This window comes from Phoca vitulina, unplaced genomic scaffold, assembly GCF_004348235.1.
Source record: "Phoca vitulina isolate PV1807 unplaced genomic scaffold, GSC_HSeal_1.0 scaffold8, whole genome shotgun sequence".
NCBI classification, from domain to species: Eukaryota; Metazoa; Chordata; class Mammalia; order Carnivora; family Phocidae; genus Phoca; species Phoca vitulina.
In genome coordinates this window covers 35,648,283-35,673,665 of record NW_022589711.1, presented here as the reverse complement: position 1 = coordinate 35,673,665, position 25,383 = coordinate 35,648,283, and the positions used below count along the sequence as shown (strand labels likewise).

The 25,383-nt window shown below is 43.1% G+C and overlaps 1 protein-coding gene across 1 annotated transcript in view; it reads left to right on the top strand.

The window, feature by feature from the left end:
* The first annotated feature begins 9,778 nt into the window (after positions 1 to 9,778).
* The window catches only part of CCDC80 (coiled-coil domain containing 80), a 35,656-nt gene continuing 20,051 nt past the window's right edge, over positions 9,779 to 25,383 (top strand). The window contains exons 1-3 of the mRNA XM_032406541.1: positions 9,779 to 10,569; positions 11,001 to 12,907; positions 20,656 to 20,812. Coding sequence (XP_032262432.1) covers positions 11,012 to 12,907; positions 20,656 to 20,812 — 2,053 coding nt within the window. The 5' untranslated portion in view covers positions 9,779 to 10,569; positions 11,001 to 11,011. The remainder of the gene's footprint in view (positions 10,570 to 11,000; positions 12,908 to 20,655; positions 20,813 to 25,383) is intronic.

The window sequence follows — 25,383 nt, the reverse complement described above, 5'->3', positions numbered from 1 at the left end:
ATTATAGTAACCATAGACTCCCAGACTCAAGGCAAAATATTTACCTGGGGTAGCCACTCTCCAAATGTTTGAATTCTCTGCGAAGGAACCCCTATTTTAACACTTTCTCCAACAGGATGCTTACTGCCTCCCCAGGCATCTCTTTTCATGTTTGAACAGCTCTGGTATTTATAACATTTTCCTTGTAGTAAGCTGAAATCTTATCGAGTATTTGGACATATGAAAGTACAGCTGTCAGGATGCTGGAAAAACACAGTGGGGAAAAGGGAGGAAAAAATCAACTGGGTTATTTTTGCCATGGAGGCAAATTGAGTTTGAATAGTGAGGTGAACATTTAGCTGGTTCTACTGTAGTTGAAAACACAGAAAAGAAATTGTTCTTTTAAGCATCTGTCAGATTATCATGCTCTGACTATCTACAGAACAAATAGTTTGAAATCTCTCTTTAAGTACTAGTGTCATTTCAATAAACTGGGTGAATATTAAACATTTAAACATAATAAAATATTTGTTTTTCAAAAAAAACTCTTAAAAATAACCTGTGGATTTAAATTTTTTTTTTTTTTTTTTTGCTCTATGTCTATCTATAATCGCTTACTGAATCAGAAATCTTGATAATTTAGACGCACTAGCTCATGAACAGGTGTACATGTGTCATGTTTTAATGCCCATCTATTTGAGACAACACTTAAATTAAAAATAATTTAAAGCTACCATATTTTAAAAATCAAAAAAATTATTTTATTTACAAAAGTAAAATTAAAGGCATAATTTTCTTTCCTTCCTTTTTTCTTTTCTTAAGTTGTATGTTATAGCCAGGTTAATTTAGGGGCAACATGGTAAAAACAAATTATTTCCTTGTTATTCCAAGTTTACACTCAGGAAAACTTTTTTATAATTAAGTTGTTAAAACCCTTAATTAATGGAATCACAGCTCAATTTCTAATGCAATTGTACTGCTCTTTAATTAAAGACAAAGGCTCTGGGGCTCTGCTTTCCCTTCTTACATGGGGATGTTCACCATTTTCAGTGAACCCTGTAAAATGTGTCTGGGGAGGGGCGCCTGGGTGGTTCAGTCATTAAGCATCTGCCTTTGGCTCAGGTCACGATCCCAGGGTCCTGGGATCGAGCGCTGCATCTGGCTCCCTGCTCTGCGGGAAGCCTGCTTCTGTCTCTCCCACTCCCCCTGCTTGTGTTCCCTCTCTCACTGTGTCTCTCTCTGTCAAAAAATAAATAAAATCTTTAAAAAAAAAATGTGTCTGGGGAGTTTCATAGTTCCCTGCGTTTTGAGCAACTCACATTCAAACCATGTTCTTCTGAAGACCATGGCCCTGAAGGTCATGCATTTCTCATGTTCCTCTAGGGCACCTTCACACTCATCTCTTGGTTAAAGTTCAAAACCTTCTTTGCAGGAGGAAATCCCAGGGTCCCAAGCTCCACTCAGGTATTTTTACTGAAGGCCTACAGTCTCATGACCACTTCCAGCTTGATCTGACTTCACACCCTCAGCAGGTTTCCATCGTCACTGCTAAAATCAGTGCCTATTTTCCAGCTCACTTCTAGACCAGGGGAACTGTGAGTTTTCCCTCTAAAGTTCTCTGCTCACTGTTGAGGAATTTGCAGCAGGAATGAAATACTGATGTTTGAGGAAAATTACAGTAACAACCATTTTGGGGATAGATGAGAAGGATGAGTCTGGTGGCCAGAAGACCAATTGGAAGACTTTTGCAGCTGTAGAGGTGAAAGCTAACAGAAGACACAAAATGTAAACACTAGTCTGGCTTCTGATTTCACGACAGATTGGTACAAAATACTTATTAGGTGAGTCCTCTTCCAGTGTCTAACCATTTCTCTTTGTGTTTGGCGCTTAACACTTCTGTCTGACACTTTAGTTCCTTCCCACATTGTTCCAGTAGCCTTTCACCTTAGGCTGGAAGCCTGAGTTTATGGCTGTTCTTGTGCAGGCACTGTTCCCCTCTCCCCCAGCCAGCTGAGTGTTAGCATTGTGGTAGGCACATTGCATACATTAAAAATAGCCATTCACAGTCCAATCCATAGAGACAGAAGGTAAAATAGTGGTTTCCAGGGACTGAGGAAGGGCAGGCAACAGAGAACAACTGTTTAATAGGTAGAGTTGCAGTTGGGGAAGATGAAAAAGTTCTGGAGATGGATGGTGGTGATGGCTGCACGACAAAGGGATTGCACTCAATGCTGCTCAACTGGACACTTAAAAATCGTTAAAATGAGAAAAAATCGTTAAAAAGGTAAATGTTATGTTATCTATATTTTATCACAATGAACAAACAAACAAAAAAAGAACGAGAACTCCTGGGGCAAATCAACCCAGAAGCTTGCCCGACTTCAAGATACTTTATTTGTGTGAGCTAACTAATTCCCTGTTGTTTACAGCAGTTAGCTATGGATTTCTTATAATTTGAACCATGAAGCACTCTAATAAAATCACTGTTAGAGAAAAATTAACCCTATTGTTTACATAAAAAAACAACCATTCACATTTTTATAGATGAAGAAACTGAGAGGTTCAGGGAAGTTGACAGCTTGCCCAAGTCACACAGTCAGTGAGTGGAGAACCCACATTCCAATCTAAGGCTTGTTCAGCTGCAAATTTTATACCACCTTCTCTTAAGCAAAACAAATCTTAGCCAATGAATATACGAAATCTCAAACTATGGGAACTGGGAACTGTTCTCCAACCAGGAACAGGCATTTTTTTTTTTTAATCTAAGTTGTTTCTCTTGTTTCTGATGCAGTTACTTACCAACATTTATTTGTAGTGATTGAATCTCCTGAGAGTTAACGCCACGACTCCTGCCAAAATCCATCGAACCAAACTATTTGTAAAGGGACCACATGCTTTTATTTTCCATGCTTAACTTTTAAATAAAAATAACATTTAAAGCTTTGGAATGTTACCTGTTAATATATTCAGAATGAATTTTGTTTTGAACTTTTTAAACTCACTTTGAAGACCACTTTGTATTTGATCTTGATTCTGGAATTTTTGCGACAGATTTTGGCTAAAAATATTTAAGTTATAACAATATAATTTTTAAGCTGAGATTTCTGAGATGTGATTACAAACTAATGTGGCTTTTTAGAAAACAGTGGAGTCCAAATTCGTATCATTGACTTCAAAGCAAACATCTTGGGAGACTGTACATACTGATATTTCAATTATCCATTCACTGAAACACATAAGAAGTACTTATTCTATGTCAGACACTCAGAGAATTTTTGAAATTCCTTTTTGATATTTCTTCCAAAGCCAGTTAATGAGCCATGCAGAAAGCTTATTTATTTATTTATTTTTAATTTTATTTATTTACTTGAGGGAGAATGAGACAGAGAGCACAGAGGAAGAGGGAGAAGCAGACTCTCCACTGAGCAGAGTCTGATGTGGGGCTCAATCCCAGGACCTAGAGATCATGATCTGAGCTGAAAGCAGATGCTTAACCGACTGAGCCACCCAGGTGCCCCAGAAAACTTATCTCTTTATAGTCCTCTATTATTTTGACCCCCAACCAAAAATATACAATTTGGTCATCTACTTTATTCAATACATTTGGCTTCTAGAGACTTCAGGCTATGACTAAAACTCAACTCCAACTTCAGATGTTGAAGAATTGACAAAGCGGAAGATATCCTAAAGATTCCTTTACATGAAGCATACAACTACTCTCGTAAGACTTGCACTTGGTAATACCTGATCACCCCGTCTTAAATAGTACCTTTCTTCCTTCATTCGCTATTACTTTCCCCCACATTGTTTTTCTCTATGGTGCTTATCTCTCACTAATAGAATGTGAGTCTCATGAGAGCAGAGACTTTTGTCTGTTGCTGTCTTCCTGACACTGGAATAATGCCCAACACATAAAAGGTGCTCCACCAACAGTTGAATGAATGAATGAATAAAATGAAGATTTATATGACTTTACATAAATGTTTTGCTTCAATTTCACAATTCCATAATTCAATGCAAGCATAAGGTTTCATTGTGATGACTTACAGTGCCATGTGCTCTGTTACTACTCTTATTATTCAATAAATAGAAATAAAGTGATTCTTTGGTTCATTAACAGTGTAGATTCTTTTCTTCTGTTCTTTCCTACTTTTAGGTGATAAGTCATAGTTGGATTGTCTCCGGGAACTTTGCTGTCTCTCCTTTTAACTGTATTAGATTGGTACAGGCTTCCCATTTTTGTACCATAACTATATGCAGGGTGCTAAGAAAAATGCAAAATAAGAGTAGGGTTACTCCATGTTTTCAGAAGGTTAAAGATGTGTTTGGAAGAACAAGAACCTGTATTTGAAGTACAAAACAATTAGAAGAGTGATGTTCTGCAGAATACCTTCTCAGAGAAAGCAGAATGGCTTGTGTTGGGGCTTCTCAGAAAACACTGTGGAAGAGATAGTACAGGGCCTGGACATTGAGAAATGAGCTGAATGTGGACACGTGCAGTAAGGACCTGTTGAGAAAGGGTCAGAGGCAACATGTGATTCAAGCAGTGGAAAACAGCACGTGCTCTTGCCTTCCTCCCACCCCATCAGCTGCTCCTCCTCCACGTCCTTGACTCCTCTTCTCGTCTTTTAAACATTGTGCTTCAGGCCCCAGGACTCTTCTTCTCTATGTGTACTCACTCCTTAAGTGATTTCTTCCAGCCTCATGCTTCAAACAGCCTCCCAAGTTTATAATTCCAGCCTCAGTCCTCCCTGACGTCCAGACTCATGTACCAACTGCCAACTCAACATCTGTACCACAGCGTCTTAACAGAATTTTCAAACAAAACATTTGATTGTCTCCTCCTCAAACTACTCATATAAGCTCTGTCTTTAAAGTATATACCAAGAAGGATGGCTTTTCTGCACCACCCTCCTGCTAACAGCCTAATTTAAGCTACCACACTGTTCACTTGCTCTAGGACAATGTCTTCCTAACTGGGCTCCCTGCTGTCATTCTCTACTCACCATGTAGTACCCATAGTGATCTCTTCAAATTATGTACCAGTTCTGGCCACATCCTTGCTTAAAATCCTTCAAACATTGCTCTTCTGTGACACGCTTGTGTAACAGAATCTGCTTCAGCGCCTGTGTACCTGCTATTCCTTCCACTTAGAATGTTCTTCCACTCCCCCAGTACTTGGGTGTCTCGCTCCCCTAGCTTCACTTAGGACCATTATGCTTGACCCCTATCTAAAATGGCCATTCTACTCTGAAAAACAAACTGAGGGTTCTAGAGGGGAGGGGGGTGGGAGGATGGGTTAGCCTGGTGATGGGTATTAAAGAGGGCACGTTCTGCATGGAGCGCTGGGTGTTATATGCAAACAATGAATCATGGAACACTACATCAAAAACTAATGATGTAATGTATGGTGATTAACATAACATAATAATAAAATAAATAGATAAAATGGCCATCCTCCCTCCACCACTTTTTCCTCCCTTCCCTTTAAAAAAAAAAAAAAAAAAACTCTTCCAAGCACTTATGATATATTTATTTTTTTATATTCTTATTGCCTGTTTCTTACCACTGGAATACAGGTTCCATGAGGTCAGAGAGTGTTTGTTTACTGCTATAACCCTTGTGACTAGAGTGATACCTGGCACTGAATAAATATCTGTTGAATGAATGAATTGCCATCCTGTTGGTTAACCCCTCCTGATGTAAGTTGGTATCCTAGTGATGTGATCAGAACCCAGAGGGCAGCCTCAATACAGAGAAACAAGTGAAAGATGGGGCAATCCTAGCAGAGCAAGTGCAACAGACAGAATCAAGATGGGGACTGGGAAAACGAGGCTGGAAGGACTGTCAGGTAATCCAGCGCCTCCTGCAGCCCAGATTATCTTAGACCCTTGTAGACTCTAGTGGACTCTGGAGCCAATGAAACATACCAAACAAGATTTTCCAGTGCCACGCTGTAGCTGCCATGGGAAGCCTCTTTCTGGGGAAAAGCCTGCTCCAGGAATCAAAGGAGCAATGTGTCCAACAGGACTGGGCTCCATGCATATTGGCTGCAACCATAGTCAGCACTGAATTTTTACATGAGAAAGTTGGCTGTACTGCTGTGGAAATATAATTGATAATTGTTTATCTTCTCCAATGGGCTGTGAACTTCTAAGGGGAAGAGACTTCCTGGTTCTGTATTGCTCTTGATACAAAGTCTGCACTCCTGGCAAACATTTGAGAGAATGGCTGAAAGAAGGGAGAAAAAAAATGGATCATTAATCTCTTCTTGGCAATACCCACAGGTGTGCAGAGAAGCATAATCTCAATTTGCCTCTTTCAACCTGATTGATAGAAATCTTTTGCATGCATTGAATGGCCAATGGTTAAGACTTTGAACACAGTACGGTCTATCCCTTCCCAACCCTGAACTGACCCCCTAAGCAGCAAACTGATATGTCCACCAATTTACACCTCTTGCACAGATAGAATGGCAACCAATACAGATCTAAATTTCAAATCATTGACATTAAAGATTTAAAATGAGCCATTAGGTTATTCATATAGTTCCTTAATCTCTGCCAGGGCAAGATCTTTCAATTTGTTCTAATAAAGAGTTCAACATTCTCTTAACTAAATAACCTTCCACTTGGGAAAAAAAAGTGCCTTTACGCCGCACCCCCTACCCCAGCAAATTCTAAAGTAATTAAAAATAAATGAATAAAAAATATACTTCTAACTGTTTCTCAATAGTTTTGGCCATTATCCTGTCAAGTATTTCTTATTTTTATTTATTTTTTTAAATACACATATTCCTCAATTTTGGATTAAATATGTGACCCCGTTGACATTCCAGGAACAATTTCAGAGTGTTTCTTCTTGGGGATTAGCCTTTCTCAGAGCCTCTCTGGGCTGGCAGCATCCTGAATTAACACATTGCTGGCTTTCCCCTGGACCCTGTTGTTTATTTCTTCCATTGTCCTACCCTGTGAATACTGAGAAAGAGGAGAATTCTTTTTCATTCCGAAGGACATAAACGTGGTCTTCATCCTTAAGACTGAACCTTTGATTAAGGTCTGCAAGTGAAAAGGAAAAGCACATAGCAATCTTCAATGTATAATTCCACATCTCTGTCACAAAGGTGTGATAAAATGGCTCTGCTATTTCCCGGAGTCTTCGTCCCAGGTTGCTGAAGCCTTGGGTCAGTGTAGGTCTGACCAGTGAGCACACCTCCTTCTGGATGCCTCCTTACATTTATTCCAACTTCCATCAAATAACTACTCCCATCCTCGTGTCTCTAATCCCTGTGCCATTCTGTTTGGCACATTCATTTCCTTTCCTTCTTCCAAATCACTGTGCAACCAGTGTCAGGCAGTTTCAACACAGTGAATTCCCAAGCTAGCATTTCTAAAATCTACTTTCAAATGTTATTCCTTTTACCTTTCTCTGACGCAACATCCATCTCTTTCAAATCTCTCTTCTCAGCGAATGGGTTAATGTCTCTTTTTTAGGTTACAGGGGGAAAAAATGGAAAGATCTAAGTGGGAGACTTTTTAATACAGAGCTCTTAAATCTTGGACTAGAAATTGAGAATCTTTGCAAACCATATATCATTATAGGGTTCTCTGGAAAGGTGTGGATGCTAACCTGCTTACCTAATCGCTCTTATTAAGTATGTGCTCCCTGGACTTCTGAGGTCTCAGAGAAGGCTTTAGGTATAGAGAGTGAAAAGTTCTGAACAGGCGTAAAATCCCCCACTTTGCCAGCATGTCTGTGCAGATGGGGAGTGCTGGGGAGACGTGGAGGTGGTGTAGTCGGTCCTCTCCTGCCTATGTGTTTAGTGCGCCATCTAGTGAAGCTCGCAGAAGGCAAGAAAGCCTGAGGGCCCCAGGAAGACACACACAGCTCAAGGTTGGGCTGGCTTCCCCTCTGGGTCAAATTTCCATGGCAAAACTGACTGTACTTCAACTCTACCAGTGCACAGGTGACAAATGCTGTACACATCATTAGCAGGTTGGTGGAAGTCATGGGATATTTAAGGAAAAGGATAAAAGACTTTAAGGACCTCTTAAGAAAGGCAAAAAGTACTGTTATACAGTTATTCCAGAGAGTAGGACTCTAAAATTATAAGTCCTCTGGTTGAACAAACAAATAATATTTCTCTATGAATACTATAAACACAAAAAAGGAGTTGAAGGAAGAGAAAAAAGAGAAGACATGGAGAGAAAATGAAAGATGGGGACAGGATAACATGCTTTCTAGGTAGTTCTAAACCTGGGCTCAAATTTTGGAGCTACCACTTACGATTTGTGTGATGGTAGGCAATTTATTTAAAGTTAGTAAGCTTCAATACGTTCATCTGTAAAATGGGCATCATTCCACCTATCTCATAGAGATGCTGTGAGGGATAGATAAAGGAATATATGAAAGCACCAAGCCCAGAGATGCACGTGAAAATGCTCAATAAATGGTAGTGTTATTAGTAGGGAAAAGACAAAAGGAAAAGAGAAGGAAAGAGGAAGGCTCAGTAAAGGATAGCGTAGAACACATTATGATGTGAGAAAGGAAATAACATCTAGGACTGTCCAACTTAGCAGAAGGCATTTATTTGATCAACTGAACAAGTGAACCCATGAAAGGGGATGTCTTCTCCGACTCCAGCAGACCAGGGTCTCTGTCTGAAGTCCACCTTTGTTACTGTACTCACAAGTGTCAGAAAGGGCTCCACAGGAGAGCCCTTCCTCTTGGCACCCCTTGGTCTTCAAGCGGTGGGCTGAGAAGCCTACACGACTCCCCCTACAGGTCTTTCATTCAGTGCTGGGATCTTATGTGAAGGAAAGGTAAATGTGACCAGTCAGAGATGGGGCTGATCAAGGGGTAGCAATTAGGAACTAGGCTTTAGCCAATGAGAGTAGCCACTAACATGGACTAACTTGAAGCAGCCTTCTGAGAATCCTGGTTCACCACTGTTTGTGGCAATTAATACCGACTGCATGATACTTTTTCAGAGACTAGAAGAAATATCTGTATACCCTGAGACACGTACTCTCACCACCAGAAGCCGAATGCCCATGGCAGACCCAGGAGGTGGATACACACAGCTGCCTCAGTCTCTCCTTTGGAACCTGATCTGGTGACGTCTAAGGGTTGCCTAAAACCCTCCAGACTCCTGCAGCCTCTGGAGAGCACAGTCCTGCACTTCCCCCCATACCCTCTCACACACTCATGTCCTCTGAGGAAGCCCCTAGCCTACCATCTCTAGCCAGAGCCCAGGGCTGGAGGTCATAATGCCCTTCCCCTGATGTAATGACCAGCCACAGTCTCAGGGGAACAGCAACCATCGCCTGCCATTTCTAACCTTTTCCCAACTTCCTTCCAGGCCAAAGAGAAAACGAGGAACAAGAACTCAGTAATATGATCCCCAATTAGCATAAAATAAAAACAACCCAGTCATGTTTTCCATGGGCTTTTCCAACCTCAAACTAAACACATAAAACAGGGAGAAAGAGATAAAAATATACACACGGAACTAGAAATATATATATACTGTCCATGGATGTACAGCCAAGCACCCTGACCCAAATGAGTATCTGTCCCTAGGAAAACCAAGCAGCCAGACGCAGAAATCTGAGAATTTTCCCTTCCCAACGTGCAGTGTGAGTCCAGACAGGAAGGGAAAGTATCCTGATTCCTTGGTATGGAAGGGGTTAAGTCCTCAGCCATCCTATTCTAAAGTGATTTATGATGATGTGTAGTGTTTCAAAACTTTTCCCCCACCCCAAAGAACAGCCCTCTCCTTCCCCACCGAGTCCACTCTCAACGTGCTGAAGTGGGAAGGAGGTGGTGTTTTGCTGATCTGTTAAATTCTTAGTGAAGTTTCCTTGATTTCCAGCGGCTGCTGTTGTTTGAGTTTGGTTTGGATCAAAACTGAGGTTGTCCTGGCATTTCTGGGACCGGGTCCAGGCAAGAGGAAGAAGAAAAAGAAGGAAAAGGAAAAGAGGAGGAAAAAAAAAAAAAAAGGTGGGGAGAAATAAAGGAGGGGAGAAGAACAGGAAAAGAAAAAAGTCCTTTTTCAACATCACATTCCTGTGTTTTCCCTCAGCCTGGAAAACATATTAATCCCAGTGCTTTCAGGCTTGGAAACAAAGGGACTCAGCCAGACTGTGGGGGAAAGGGTGATAAGAAGGATCCTGGAACTCTAAAGAGAGAAAGAGCAAGATTCAGGGAGAGCTGGGACTTCACTTTCAGGGGCGCCCTGTGTTGTCGGCACAGGGACTGGCACACACAGACACGCGAGCAGAAACTACAGACAAATGGAGATGCAGAGACTCACAAGGACAGCTCCTTTCCCCTCATCCTACTTGTCAAGAAGGTGAGAAGACAGCCAGAGGAAAGAAGAAAGCAGCTCGGCCCTCAGGTCAGGACAGGCTGTGGGTCCGTGGCGCCTTTGGGAGCCGGAGCTGCAGCACACCCCCCCTTTGTACTGCTCAGCCGGGCGAAGGAGAACGAGGCTTGGGAGGAAAAGTATTTCATCTAGGAAACTGTCCTGGGACCCACACTTCAGATTGCCTTTTAAACCCTCTGCATTCCATCTCCATGAGCCACGATGTAAGTGTGTAATCCTTGCTGTCTTTGGTGTGTTTGTTTGTTTCTTGGTTGCTCATTTGAAGAAATGAAACAGGAATGTTGTCATAATTAATATGCTCAGTGTGCCTTTTCTCTGGAGCATCAGAGAACCGGGTGGAAACAGGGCAAGCACGCTGAATGGGGAACGGAGCTGGGTTTCCTGCTTAATGTAACTGTCTCTGTTAAGCACTAACAAATTACAGGGGTTTAAAAGCAACAGGATCTCATCCTTTTTTTCCATTCCCTGACCTCCTTGCTTCTTCTCTCACCACCCCTTCCCCCACCCCCTTGGCCAAGACAGAGAAAGAGAAAATGCCCAGTTCTGTTTGCAATTAAATGATTTTCTTCTTTTTCTTTTTTTTTTTCCATTCCCCCTCTCCCTTTCTGTCTTTTGACCCTGCTGCCTTTCAAAGTGGATTGCACAATGACATGGAGAATGGGACTCAGTTTTACCATGCTGTTGGCAATGTGGCTGGTGTGTGGTTCAGAACCCCACCTCCATGCCATGAACAGGGGGAGCCACGGAGGGCGGAAAGCACCTCTGGTTTCCCCAGCCAGCAGAAGGCCAGCTCGGCTTCTGAGGCACACGGGGAGGTCTCAGGGAACTGAGAGAAGCACTCTGGAAGAACCAAACCTTCCGCCTCTCCAGAGAAGGAGGAGTGTGCCGGTGTTGAGAGTAGCCCCCACGACGACCACGCCGCCAGCCCCACAGCACATCAGTGGGGCCCCAGTGCGACCCAAGCAGAGACCAGTAGCCCCGAGCTCTCCCCGTGACATGATCCGAGATGAGGGGTCCTCAGCTCGCTCAAGAATGTTGCGTTTCCCCTCTGGGTCCAGCTCTCCCAACATCCTTGCCAGCTTTGCAGGGAAGAATAGGGTCTGGGTCATCTCGGCCCCTCACGCCTCGGAGGGCTACTACCGGCTCATGATGAGCCTCCTGAAGGACGATGTGTACTGCGAGCTGGCGGAAAGGCACATCCAGCAGATTGTGCTGTTCCACCAGGCGGGCGAGGAAGGAGGCAAGGTGCGGAGGATCACCAGTGAGGGCCGGGTCCTGGAGCAGCCCCTGGACCCCAACCTCATCCCAAAGCTGATGAGCTTCTTGAAGCTGGAGAAGGGGAAGTTTGGCATGGTGCTGCTGAAGAAGACGTTGCAGGTAGAGGAGCGCTATCCCTATCCCGTCAGGCTGGAGGCCCTGTATGAGATCATCGACCAGGGCCCCATCCGCAGGATAGAGAAAATCAGGCAGAAGGGTTTTGTCCAAAAATGTAAGGCCTCTGGGGTCGAGGGTCAGGTGGTGGAGGAGGGGAACAATGGCGGAGGGGCAGGAAAGCCGGTCGTGAGCAGTGAGAAGAGAAAGGACGACCAGAGGAGAGCCCAAGTCCCACCGACCAGAGAGAGTCGGGTGAAGGTGCTGAGAAAGCCGGCCGCCACCACGGCCGCCCCTCCCCCGCCTCCTCCAACCCCAAGGGCCACCACCCTGCCTCCTGCTGCAGTCCCAACCGTGACCCGGGCCACCTCTCGGGTGGTAACTGCAGCTGCAAGACTGACAACCACCACGGCCTTTCCCACCACCCAGAAGCCCTGGACCCCCAGGGTGCACCCCTCCTCAGATGCCCATAGGCCCCCCGCAACGGCGGACGGGGCCCCTGCCAGGGAGCCCGGGGCCTCAGAGAATCTCTACCCTCAGCCCAGGAAGGAGCAGCACAGGGAGAGGCTGCAGACCACGAGGAGGCCCGGCAAGGCCACCGGCTTCGAGAGCTTCACGGCTGCCCCTCCCACCACCATCTCAGAGCACAGCACTAGGGCGGGCGCGGGACGTTTCCGGGACAACCGCACAGACAGGCGGGAGCACGGCCACCGGGACCCAAATGTGGTGCCAGGTCCTCACAAGCCAGCCAAGGGGAAACCTCCCAAAAAGAAAGCCCAGGACAAAATTCTTAGCAATGAGTATGAGAGTAAGTATGACCTCAGCAGGCCTACTGCCTCTCAGCTGGAGGAGGAGTTGCAGGTGGGGAATATTCCCCCCCAAAAAGCAAAGGAATCGAAAAAGCATGAAAAGCTTGAGAAACCTGAGAAGGAGAAGAAAAAAAAGGTGAAAAATGAGAAAGCAGACAAGTTACTCAAGAGTGAAAGGCAGGTGAAGAAGGAGAAGGCTGAGAAAAAGAGCAGGCAGGAGAAAGAGAAGAGCAAGAAGAAAAAAGCAGGGAAAACAGAGCAGGAGGGCTACCTGAAACCCACCACCAAACACTTTGCTCAGAGTCCCAGGAAGTCAGTGACCAATCTGCTGGGGTCCTTTGAAGGCAAACGAAGGCTTCTTGTAAGTAATCTTCTCCCCAGCATTGTTCTGTGGGCTGAGGCAGGGCATGGTAATGTTTGCTTTACGTTATTTTTCTACAATCATGTTGCTGGATGGCAGACTGGCTGAATCCGTGCCATGTCAAGATCAGGAGGTTCATCCAGAAAGGGCAGCTAGGCCAGTAGCTCCTTTTGGTTTAGTGCTCTATGAACCATACTCTGTCCACACAGGTTCGTGGCCCTGAGGTCCAGACTCAATAGCCGGGAGCCCTTAGACATAAGCCCAGGGAAGCCTCTATGCACAGCTTTTTCCAAACTTGTCAGTACCCATCCCCCATCCTTAGCTCTCTTCCAACGGATAGTTCTCGGTAAGAGCTCCCTTCTACCAAGTTCAAAGAATAAAAGAAGAACAAAGGAGTTCCTAAAATGGCATGCATTGACTCTGGTCACAACTTAGGAAGAGGATGTATCTCTTCATGAGCTTAGGAACTAGAAGCATGTGTATGGGGAAATGGTAAAGTTTCTCCTTTTTCTCCTAATTAGGTCTCTATCAGAGTGGAAGCCTCAAAGAGGAAAGGAAGGCAGCCTGGTTGGGGAGTGGGTATGACTGGGAGTGGGGAAGGGTCCTTGTTGGCGTGACCCTCACGAATGCTTTAAAACCAGCTGGTTGAAGTCTTCTCCCCTTAAAGACTGCCTCCCCCATCACTGCCCAACTCACAGTAAGAGGCCAAAAAGACAGCATGGGGAACTGGGTTAATTGTTCCAATTTCCAAAATGCTAGAGACAGATGTCAGTTTCTCCTGAGCCTCTGTCAAATGAGTGCCTGTGTGTGTGTGTGTGTGTGTGAGAGAGAGAGAGAGAGAGAGAGAGAAAGGAGACAAGCAAGTCTTGCTCCCACTTTGCCTGTGTTTCTGAAGCCACTGATACAGAGTAAGTCAAGGTCCATCTCAGGAGCTATCTCTTTTGGCCATTACTAGCCTCCATCCCAAGAATAATTGAAGAATCTAGTCAAGCCGAAGGAAGCCTTTGGCAGAAAGAAACCCCATCTTAAATGTAAGGGCAGTTCTCATCAGCCGTGTGAGAATGGTTCCTTCTTCCCCTCTTCATGTCTCCTTGCCCCCTCTTTTAGGGCCATTCCAAGATTTCTACCCCTTCTTAATGCTGTCATTTTACTCCAGGCTGTCAAGGAGGAGAAGGTACAGTACAATCACTTCAGAGAAAAGGATCAGTAAATTAATGTCAGGCAGTGTGAGTGAGGAAGGATTTTTTTCAGATACATGGGTGGGAAGGAGACAGCTCAGGCCACTGAGGACAGAGTTTGTCCTACTAAAGGCACGAGGTGACTGCACCCTGCATTATCCCCACCCAAAGAGATAGGCACTCTTCTCTCAAGGCGTCTCTCAAAGGGGCTTTTAGTTTTTCCAATCTGGTCTAAATTTGGATTAATGATCTGAGCAGAGAGGTTCTGGTGTCCATTTATCTTTAGCGGTTTCAAAAAGTTTAAGTATGTATTTGAAATGTTACTCAGAGCAGAGTCCCTGGTGGTGTTTATCATGGGTGGGCATGTCCCAAAATTCTCTCAGCTGTTCCACAACGGTGCCCCTATGCATTAGAACAGAACGTAAGTTTTCATTGATTCTACAGGTTTGTGTGTGTGTGTTGTTATGCATTTTTTGTATATTTTACTCATTTTTAACCAGAGCCTTAAAGTATATAACTTAGTTAGCAAAGGATAGGCTGTCTGCTAGAGTAGTTTAACAGCTACTTGGTTATTTTCAGAGTACATAAATTTAAATGAGAATATTTTAGTCGGAGCCAAAAGAACCATTCATTTCAGAGGAGAATTAATTCTACCTGGTACTTAAATGTTTGTTACAGAACCTAAGGGAGCCAACCGCTCCCTTTGAGGTGTAGGCAAGCCTTCGCGCACTGTGCTCCTCCCGAGGACCCAGGACTTTGTCCAGCCTGTTAAAGCACATCACCCAACCCTGGCCATTTAGCCAACAGGGCGGGCGAAGTGTTCTTCATGGGCAGGTTTTAAGCAGGGGGAAAATAATCATGGGTAAAATGTCAGGATTGTAATTGTGCACCCGTCTGGCAAATACTTCCATTACCCCTGGTTTGTGAGTGCAAAGAAAGAGGTTTTCATACTCTATCCCTGATATTAGTCATGCCTTTCATTTCTCCCCTTTCACTCTACTCCCTTAGTCAGGGATTTGAAAGCCCAGCTGGGTATTTTCTGCTTTAAACAGTATCCCTGATCATAAATTTCTAGCAAATGAAATTCAAACGACAGCCTCTGCTGATGTCATGTGAGGCAAGCCAGAAACCAGCTGGGATGGCTCATGGTAGCATTGCTCTCTGGGGCTGGCGAGAGAACCAAGTTTGTTATTAGGAAGGAAATACCAACAAGAGGCAGTTCAGTCTCGCCATCCCACATGTGCCCAGCTGATGATCATATCAGAAATGTATTTCCTAAAGAGATGATATCTAAAATAGGAATGGATTAGAAAAGACAAGATGAAGTAAACATGATATAATATCAAAAGATGGAGAGAAAAGAAATCTGTTTCACCAGGCAGAGAGGAGACTTGGGTTTCTGGGTGAAAGAGCTGGTTGGTGCCTTTTATCTTTTTTCCACTCATTTTTTCCTACTATATATGCTGATGTTATTCAGGAAGTGCCACGATTCAATTAATATTCATTAAGGCTTAACATTCTCCAAGCTGTAAAAGGGGGGCTGACGACATATACCTCCAACTGGCCTCAACCGAACCCAGTGTGTTCAAACTGAAACGAGGTTACATTCCCAGAAGTCATGCAGGACTTTTAGCTCCTCTTTCCAGTTTCTCAGTAACCAACTACGATGTATCATAAACCCCCAGGGCTTCACATTTATCTATATCATTCTTTAGATGTGAAAACATCATGTAACCGCTCCTTAATCCATTTTTTAGAGAAACAATGGCCACCATGGTGAACAGTATCCAAGGGGCCTTCCAAGGACCTACAGGTAGAACCAGGTGTCCTATTCTGAGGCCAGAGGTCAGTCCTTCAAACCCCCTTCCTCTCAGCCTATAAACAGAAAAAGGCACATCCTGCAAGGTGCTTTGCCAAAGCTGTGTGGTTTAACTGTCATAACAACCCCATGAGCAGGGACTCATTAACTCCACTATACAGTCAAGGAAAGAAGCTTAGAGAAATTGAGAAGTTTCCCAAGGTGTGCAGCTAATACATGGCCAAGTCAGAATTAGAACTCAGGTCCGTTTGGTTTTAAAATTCATACTCCAGCCACTCCCCCCATTCTGCATCCTATGGGTGTGAGCCTTCAATGGGCATATGCCAGAAAGTGAAGGAGAAACTGAGAAATCATCCTGTTAATCAATACAGATGTTTTAAAATTCACTTTTAACCTTAAATTACTCAGATAAATGGTAAGGTCTATCAATTGTCAACATTTTGTGCTAAGCAACAGTGTAGAGTTTCCGACCTTGATGACCAGCTGGTTCTCTGCACCTGAGCCCTCCGGCTTGCCTGGGGGTCAGTCGAGAACAATAGATTGAATCCCAGTTGACTTAACCCCTCAGACTGGTTGATGTCAGTTTGGGGTTGACAACAGTAAGAATAGAGAAAAGCCGTTTATCGCTAAAACGATGGACTATATGGAGTAGAGCTGAAAAGCCGTCATTTTGTGCCCTGAGATGTACCTACTTGTCAGCTAGCAAGAGTCTTCATAACGTGGAATTACATAGACTCAAGATCAAGTTTAAGCACCTGGAGACTGAATTTCCTATAATTCAACCAGGTTCTTACTTTTAACCCTACCTCAGAAATTTGGATATTGGGACAACAATCTACTTATTTGGTTTAATTTTAGAAAGGGCTATAAAGCTCTGCTTTACTAAGGCGTACTACTAGCTTGGATGTTATTTTTCAGAATCCTGTAAAAATCTAGTGTTTTGAGCTTAACACAGTGCTTAGAATAAGCTGAGACTTAAAATATCTTCCCCCTAGCATCTTCCCATTCTTGTTTGCTCCCTTCACTTATGCAAACAGGCTTCATTATATTCTGAGGCTCCTTGTGCCAACACACCAGTTGGAATAGAAACATTAAAAAATAACCGCAACACAATTCTGAATCCATGATACATGCCCTGATTTATCACCGCCAAACTGGAAGGAGGCCAAGTGTCAGACAATAATGTTTACTGAGAAGTTCTAGGATGCTCTTTTTAGGAAGAGAGGATTGGACACGGTTACCATTTTAAACACCGTTGAAAATACTGCCAAACTCGACAACGAATGGGACGGAGGTGTCAGCACACAGGGAAAGAGTGGCTGAAATATGTTCACGTGATCAACCTCCTCTATGTCCCTGATGCAAGCTTGAGCAACAGATTAAATGCAAGGGAAGAGGGGTCTTTAGCAGCTGGTTCGCGGACAGCATCTAGACATTCCTAAGCAGGGGACCACTCCTCCTCTCCTCTGGCTGGAGTGATCTATGGAAACTGAGGAACATCAGCCGGTATTTGAACAACAATTAAAAGGAGAAAGTGACCATCGTGGGCTAGAAAGGATGTTAAGGAGGATGCTGCGTTTGAAGACTGCTTGCATGCAGTTAAGGTGGAGGGTAGGGGAGAGCTTTCTGGGTGGAAGGGGTGATAGGGGCCAAGGCAAGGGAAGGAATGAGAGTCAACTCTTCAGAGGCAACATACACATAGGGTGCTTGTGTGCACGCAGCTGGTACAGATACTTTTTTTTTTTTTTCCTGATTCTCACTACGATTGTCAGGAAAGTTGTTCCATTTTAAAGATGCAAAAGCCAAGGTTCAGAAAGTTAAGTGGCCTTGTTGAGGCTACAAGGTAGCCAGCATTGAATTAGGAGCAAATGCAGTCCCTCCCACCTTGACTACACTCACCCTTTCTCTGTGCCCCTCTGCCCAGATTCCTTTCATTTCATAACGGAGACGAGTCTGGCTACAGAGGGAAGAGGTCATGTAAGGGAGGAATAGGAGGAAAGGTTAGCAAGAGAGAGCCTGGGGCCAGGTTGTGGAGGGAGGAAGTGAGTCATGCAAAATAAATGTCACCTCACGGGTAGGTTAAGGCATCCCAGGGCACAGGTTCTGAGGTGAAAATAAACATCAGGGCTCTTTATTTATTTATGTTGATTCCCACTGAGTATCGAATGGCCTAAGGCTACTGTGTTCAGAGGTACTGAGAGAAGCTGCCAGGCAGGGGAGGATGAGGTTTTGTATGATTCTATGTTGTCTGAAGTTCTCAGTTATTCACAAGAGGGAGAAACAGACCAGAGGGAGCTGTGAGGACTCCTGAAATCCTGTCCTATCATGGTCTGTCCATGGGCTGTAAAGGTCCATGGCAAAGCATAATAAGAATGAAGTAGAATCTACGTATGGATTTGAAGTTACAAAGACAGGTAATTATCAGTCATCTAGCACGTGGGCAGCTGTGCCCTAGAGACTCCTCTAAATATATTCTAAATTTGGGTATATCCTTCATTTAGAAAAGAGAATCCAAAATCATTACCACTAAATCTTCCCTTTGTTTCTGGCTACTTTGTGCTTTCACTTAAACATTCATTTATTTCAAAATAGAGTGTTTGTGAGCAAAGAATGGCCAGAAAGAAAAACCTAAAACATACCAACTGAAAATAAAGCTCCAAGATATGGGCCACCATCAAAACCTGAAGAAATATGTTCAAATGTCATAAAACCAATTAAAAACTAACAAACAAAGCAAAAATACTATTACCGTATCTTTTTATAGCCACTTTAAATCTTTTTTTTAAGGCTAAGTATGAATCAATGAATAAATTTGGAAAAATATTATTTTTTCTCTTGGGAAATTACATTTCTAAAATCAGCATGTTCTACCCACCCTGTCCATCTGAACAGGCATGTAAACACAAAATCAAAAATAAACAAAATCATGACCACTTAAATAAATAACAACCTGAGAAAAAAATAGCTTCATCCCAGAAAAATCTTTGTTAATGTTCTGCTTAAAAGTTATTGAACTTTTTGAACATTTTGATTTCCATGAGGGATAGTATTTTGTATAGCACAGGGAATTTTTAAAAGGGAAAGCCTGCAGGAAACAATAAACACATCTCTGACAGAGAAGGAAAAATAGCAGTATCAAGCTGGGAGCAGATTTATTAACCATTTCAATAAAGTGTTTGGAAGAGATTAACAATAACAACATGGAGACTTGCCCTCTGAAAAATGTCAAGCTAATAGCCACAAATTTCAGAAATATTTTATAAGGTTAGATGGTAAGTAGAAAAGTGGCTGATAAATTTGAATGTGGTCAGGTTTGAGAAAGTGTATAGAGGCTGGTCTCTAAGCCAAGTGATGAGTTAGCAAAGGGTGAATAGGCAGTGTTCATAGAGACAACAGCCTAGTGAGCTATTTAAGGTCAGAGAGCTCAACAAAGACCTGCTCATCATCAGAGTGAAATTCCACGTTCTTCCACCTCCAGGGTGAACAGCACCATGCCCACCCACTCGTGGGGTGTGGTACCTAGCTCTGGTCTCTGCTCATGAAGAACCTGGTAAAATTGGAGAAGGCTCAGGAAAAGCCTACAAAAATAATCAAGGAAGTAGAAAAGCTTTTATATCCAGTTAGATGGAAATATTGAGACATTCTTAGAGCATTCAACAGGAGCCCTAAAAATGAAGGGTATCCTCCTTTTATCCAAAATTATAAAATATGCTTTTCCAGATGACTCTGGTGACTATAGCATCTCTTTCTTTTGCTCTGTCTGGGGTTCACAGTGAGCTTAAAAGACACACAGGAGCTCATTGAAAAATGCCAGGCCTAAATTACAGAAGGCTGAACTGAAAGAGCAAAATCCATCTTGCCGGGGCAGACTCCAGTGTCAAAGAAGTCCACCACGAGCTCTGAACAGGCCCAGTGTGACAATGAATATATTCTGTGTGACAAAACATAGGCCAAAGGTCCATCCTAAAAACTTTCTGCAAGGTTGCCTAGTGAAGTATGATAAGAATGAAATAGAATCTATGCATGGATTTGAAGTTACAATGGCTATGAAGCTCTCTCAACCCTGTGGGACATAAAAAAAAAAAGTAGTAACCACTCAGTTCACAAGAGCAGCCCATTAGGATAATAAAGACCAAAAGGAAGGAGGGGGGATAGCACTTATTGCACTATTATTACATGTCCAGTATTCATGTAATGTCCACAACAGCCTTGTAAAATAAGTATTCCTGTGCAGAGTTCACTAATGAGAAAGCTAGGACCCATGAAGACTAGTACTAAAGATAACTAGAGGGAATAGAAAACTCTAAGGTATGGGGCGCCTGGGTGGCTCAGTTGGTTAAGCGACTGCCTTCGGCTCAGGTCATGATCCTGGAGTCCCTGGATCGAGTCCCGCATCGGGCTCCCTGCTCAGCGGGGAGTCTGCTTCTCCCTCTGACCCTCCCCCCTCTCATGTGCTCACTCTCTCTCATTCTCTCTCTCTCAAATAAAAAAAAAAAAAAAAAAACCATAAATAAAAAAAAAATAAAATAAAATAAAACTCTAAGGTATTTGGAGCCATTACAAAACAGGGAGCCTTTCCAAATGGACTTTTTTGGCGCTAGTTATGCTAACTGTTCAATAGAACACTTTAGTTTAGTTGACTTTAGCATTAGTCACTACCAGCCCTCTATTCCAAATTATCCCTTTGGATTTTGCCTCTGTGTACAACTATCACTGTGAATTAATGTTTGCTTGCCTCCTCCCACCTCTAGCTGATCACAGCTCCGAAGGCTGAGAACAACATGTATGTGCAGCAGCGAGATGAGTATCTGGAAAGTTTCTGCAAGATGGCCACCCGGAAAATCTCCGTGATCACCATCTTTGGCCCTGTCAACAACAGCACCATGAAAATTGACCACTTCCAGCTAGGTTCTCTTAAACATTTTAATTACATTATTGTTTTTCTAGTACCTAAGGTGAGACAAACTTTATGGGAGAGGTCAGCAGGGAATTAAGAGGAAAATTCAGATATTCAGAGGGCTCTTTCCTTGTGGTAACAAAGGTCAGTTTACCTACCTCTTTATGTAACTATTCTGGATGTTTCTGGTGTAAGTTTTTGGCACCTTACAATGAAAAAAATATGCAAGCATCCTATGGTTTGAAAGTCAATGAGGCGGAGAAAAACAGGAGAAGTAATACAGTGGTGGGAGAGCCAGAAAGGTATGTAGATAGTTTCTTCTGGATCCAGAGTCTTCTTACCTGTGAATAATATCGTTTGATCTTCCTGCCACACTGATGCTGCAGGTGAGTCACTCACAGGTGGGGACCTGCCAGGCCCTTGGAGGCACTTGACTCTGGCAAGGCTGGGGAGGGCTGAGAAAGGCTGTTCAGCTAAATGAAAAGTTAGTGAAAATACGGACTGAATTGCACCCAAGTCCTTTTGGAGAGCTGCAGAATTTGGCTGAATGTAGAGTTTTCATAATTTTTCATATTAATGGTGTGTGTGAGGCTCATGAGGTATACAGCTCAGCGCTGGGCAGCTAACTCCTTGCAGTTCTCATGGCAATGTTGCAAGACTTACTGTGAGTAGTTTGGTCACAGTCAGAAGCCCCAGATCTGACTCACCCAGTTTCTTTTATAATTATTACATCTCTGGGGCTTTATATTTAAAAAAACTTTTTCCCTTCATGCATTCTCTACTTTTTAAATTTTTTAACTACAACGAAAGTTCTTCATATTTCACCATTTGCAGATCCTGCATATTTTTCATAAAATACATTTCCTCAGAAAGAATGTAAAACATATTTTCCCCATTAGTTAACATTTAACTTCAATATATATAACACATTATCTCACAGATTTTTCTGTTGTGTGATCTTGATGCAATAGAACACATAGCAGTCATAATTATGTCATGATAATGCCAATTTGGTTTGGATATTGTCTAGCTTCTAAATCAGATTTTAAAATTTGTGGTTAAGGGGCACTTGGATGGCTCAGATGATTAAGCGTCTGACTCTTGGTCCCAGATCAGGTCTTGATCTCAGGGTCATGAGTTCAGGCCTTGTGTTGGGCTCTACACTAGGCGTGGAGCCTACTTTAAAAAAAAAAAAATGTGGTTAAAACATGTGATCCCAACCTTTTTTTTTTTTTTTTTAAGAGTGAGACAGAGAGATGGGGAGGGGCAGAGGCAGAGGGAGAGAGAGAACCCTAAGCAAGCTCCATGCCCAGAGCAAAGCCTGACACGGTTTTCGATCTCAAAACTCTGAGATCATGACCTGAGCTGAAATCAAGAGTAGGATGCCTAGCCAACTGAGCCACCCGGGTGCCCTGAGTCTGATCTTCTTAACTAATTTTTAATTGCATGATACAGTATTGTATTCCAGTCATAACTATAGACACAATATTATATAGCACGTCTCTAGAATTTATTCAGATATGAAGTTTCAGTTATGCATTCTCTATTTTTATTAGCTCACCTTCCCCTGAGTTAGCTCCAAAGGAAAATAAATACCATCCTTTCCAGTGTCCCATCATAAAACACTGGGGATCAGTGACTGGTTTGTGGACATTCATCCCTGTGCTGAGTGTGTGTTTGGGAGGGAGAACAACAACAACAGAGCCCTTAACAACAACAACAATAATCGTACAAACAGAAGACACAGAACGAGTTCTAGAGTCAAACAGACCAGTTCCCAACTTCTTTGTTGTGTGACTTTGGGCAAATTGCTTCCTAAGCTTCAGCCTAGAAAATAATGATAGCTATTTCAAGGGCTATGGTGAGGATTTAGTAAGATAAGGCCTATAAGTATCCGCCATATAATGAATACTATTATGTGGTCACAATCATCACCATTTTTTCTGGCAGGCATCTGGAGCTCTGAGCTGTCACAGGGACTAGAGCACCTATAATTAAAAAGCACTTGTAATTGCTTTCAGCTAATTACAGAACGTTGACAGGGAACCCTCACAAGTGCCCTCCCAGGTCACAAGGTGCATTACTGCTCCTGGTAATAAAACCAAAGCCCACAACACTAAGACTGCAAAGCCACCTATTTAGTGTTTAATCGAGATTCAACCATTTGTTTCTGGATTTCCAAATAGTAGCAAGAGCCAGTGAGCTTAATTACAATCCAGATGTCTAGAGAGGAAGTATGTATTCAATCCAGTGCAGAAACTGGTGCTGGCTGGCGATGAAAGTCCTCACCTGCCAGGTGTTTCCAGTGTCAAACGTGTTGCCCAAAGAATCCTCATTCCTTATTTCGGAGAAGTTTGGAAAAATCATTATCTGTTCTGCTTCAGCCTCTATGTGGTCCCAACTGTTCTAAGCATCTGGTGTTGCCTTGGCAAATTTTTAGCATTAACCCTGCTGGTTTTTCAGACATCTGGATTGAATATGAGCAGTAGAGGCACGGAGGGGTTTTTCCTGCCCTATTGGAAGTCAGGTATTGTGCATTGGGTGTTTGCCTCTCACTGAATGGCAGCTTGGACATGATCTGGGGGGCCTTCTATTTTGTTCCTCATTTAATTCCTGGAAGGCCTTGCTCTCCTTGTGTTATGTCCCAGCTTACCCTCCTTATGGGAAAGGCCATAGAATTTTCAGCCAAGACTGGGAGCCAGCCATGGGAAAACAGGAATTGGCATGCACCATGGACTCAGTGAACCAAACTCTAGCCTTGACCGATTTTCAGCTGGAAATCTATCAGATGGCCTTACTTTCCTTAAAAATAAATCAAGCACTCTCTACTCTTCCAAACTTTTACTGGGCCTTAAAAAGAGAGACCCACATCCAACTACACTGTAGGCTGTACTCACCAGCTGGTCCATTTTGCTAAATGTATATGGACTACAGATGATGGCCCTACAAATATCAGGAAATTTACCTTAAGATTTCAGTCATTAGCCTAATGAAAGTCACTCTGCCTGAGCAAATTGTAATGAAGAATAAACCCATCTGGTTTTACCATCCAAGCTAATATTATACATGAGAGTTTAGAAAAACATAGCACATAAAAGCATTCTCAGTTAGTGGCATTTAAAATATCAATTGGATAGAAAAATTGGTGTATATATGAAGAGGATGGATTATAGACAAAGTGTGCCAGATAGGAAGAAGTAGCTGGCTAAAGGCACTTTACTGGGATGCGTGAGTGGCTCAGTCAGTTAAGCGTCTGCCTTCGGCTCAGGTCATGCTCCCAGGATCCTGGGAGCGAGCCCTGCATCAGCGGGGAGTCTGCTTCTCCTTCTCCCTCCCCCTCTGCCTCTCTGCTCTGCTCATGCTCTCTCTCTCTCTCTCTCTCTCAAATAAATTAAAAAAAAAATTAAGGCGCTTTACTGCAGAACGGAAAGAGAAATAAAGGGAAAACCCGGCAGGCATGTTTCTCTCTTAGCAAGATACAGGGATGAAAAATATTTGACAGTGATATTCAATCACCAGCTTTTAAGGGCTAGAACATACAAGACATTTTTATGGGCAAAGGAAGTTCTTTGAAAGCTTCCTTTGAAGGAAGACAAGTTTGAGGGTATTCGATGAAAAAGGAGGTGGAAAGTTGATGGGGATGCAGCTGGAATGTGACAACAGGAGAAAAAGTGATTCCATAGTCATATGAGTAAGCAATTCATGGGTGAATTTCTAAAATACCTTTTATAGGTGAGAACGATAGACTCCATTTCAGCCTAATATTCTCTTTCTGTCTCTGATCCTGTGGAAGAGAATTGTTCTTTATGGACAAGCCTCGCCTGCTCCATAACAATGCAGAAATGTCACTTCCCCTCAGGAGCACCTGAAAATTTGACCCTTTGCCCCAGCTCCTCCTTTCATCATGGTGACAAAGTCTGGCAGCTGCCCCCGTGTGCTGGGAGGCCAGGCTGGGTGAGGGATCCGATTTCCAGACACTGGCTGGGTGTCCCTCTCTGTTTATTCAGTCTCTGATTATCAATCACTGTGTGCCCTGGAGGCTGGGGAGCCTGCCCCCAGCTTGTTCAGTCATCCCATTTCACCGACCTCCTGCCTCTCAAGTGCATCAGTGTCGAGATCAACCCCTGATGATCAAGGGATGAAAAGCACCTGATATAAGTCAACCATACAAAACAGTGCTTGAAGAATGTGGTGGAAGGTTAAGCTCTTCCAATTGCAGTCATTAGAGAAGCTGTAAACATCAGAGAATTTTAAAAAGTGGGTTGATTTATTGCAGAGGCCTTGAAAATGAAGATTTTTTGATAGGTGATGACTCCATCAAAGTACTTTTTGTTTTTATTTAATTTCTTAAAGAGATGATGCATTTTTTTGGATTCCAAAGTCAAAGCTGCATAGAAGGGTATACACAGATAAGCATTACACCCATTCCTGACCCCTATACCTTATTAATCTCTGCCCCATAGGTATTTTTATGATTTCTCATTTATCTTTTTCTTTTTTTTTAGGATTTTATTTATTTATTTGACAGAGAGAGAGACAGTGAGAGAGGGAACACAAGCGGGGAGAGTGGGAGAGGGAGAAG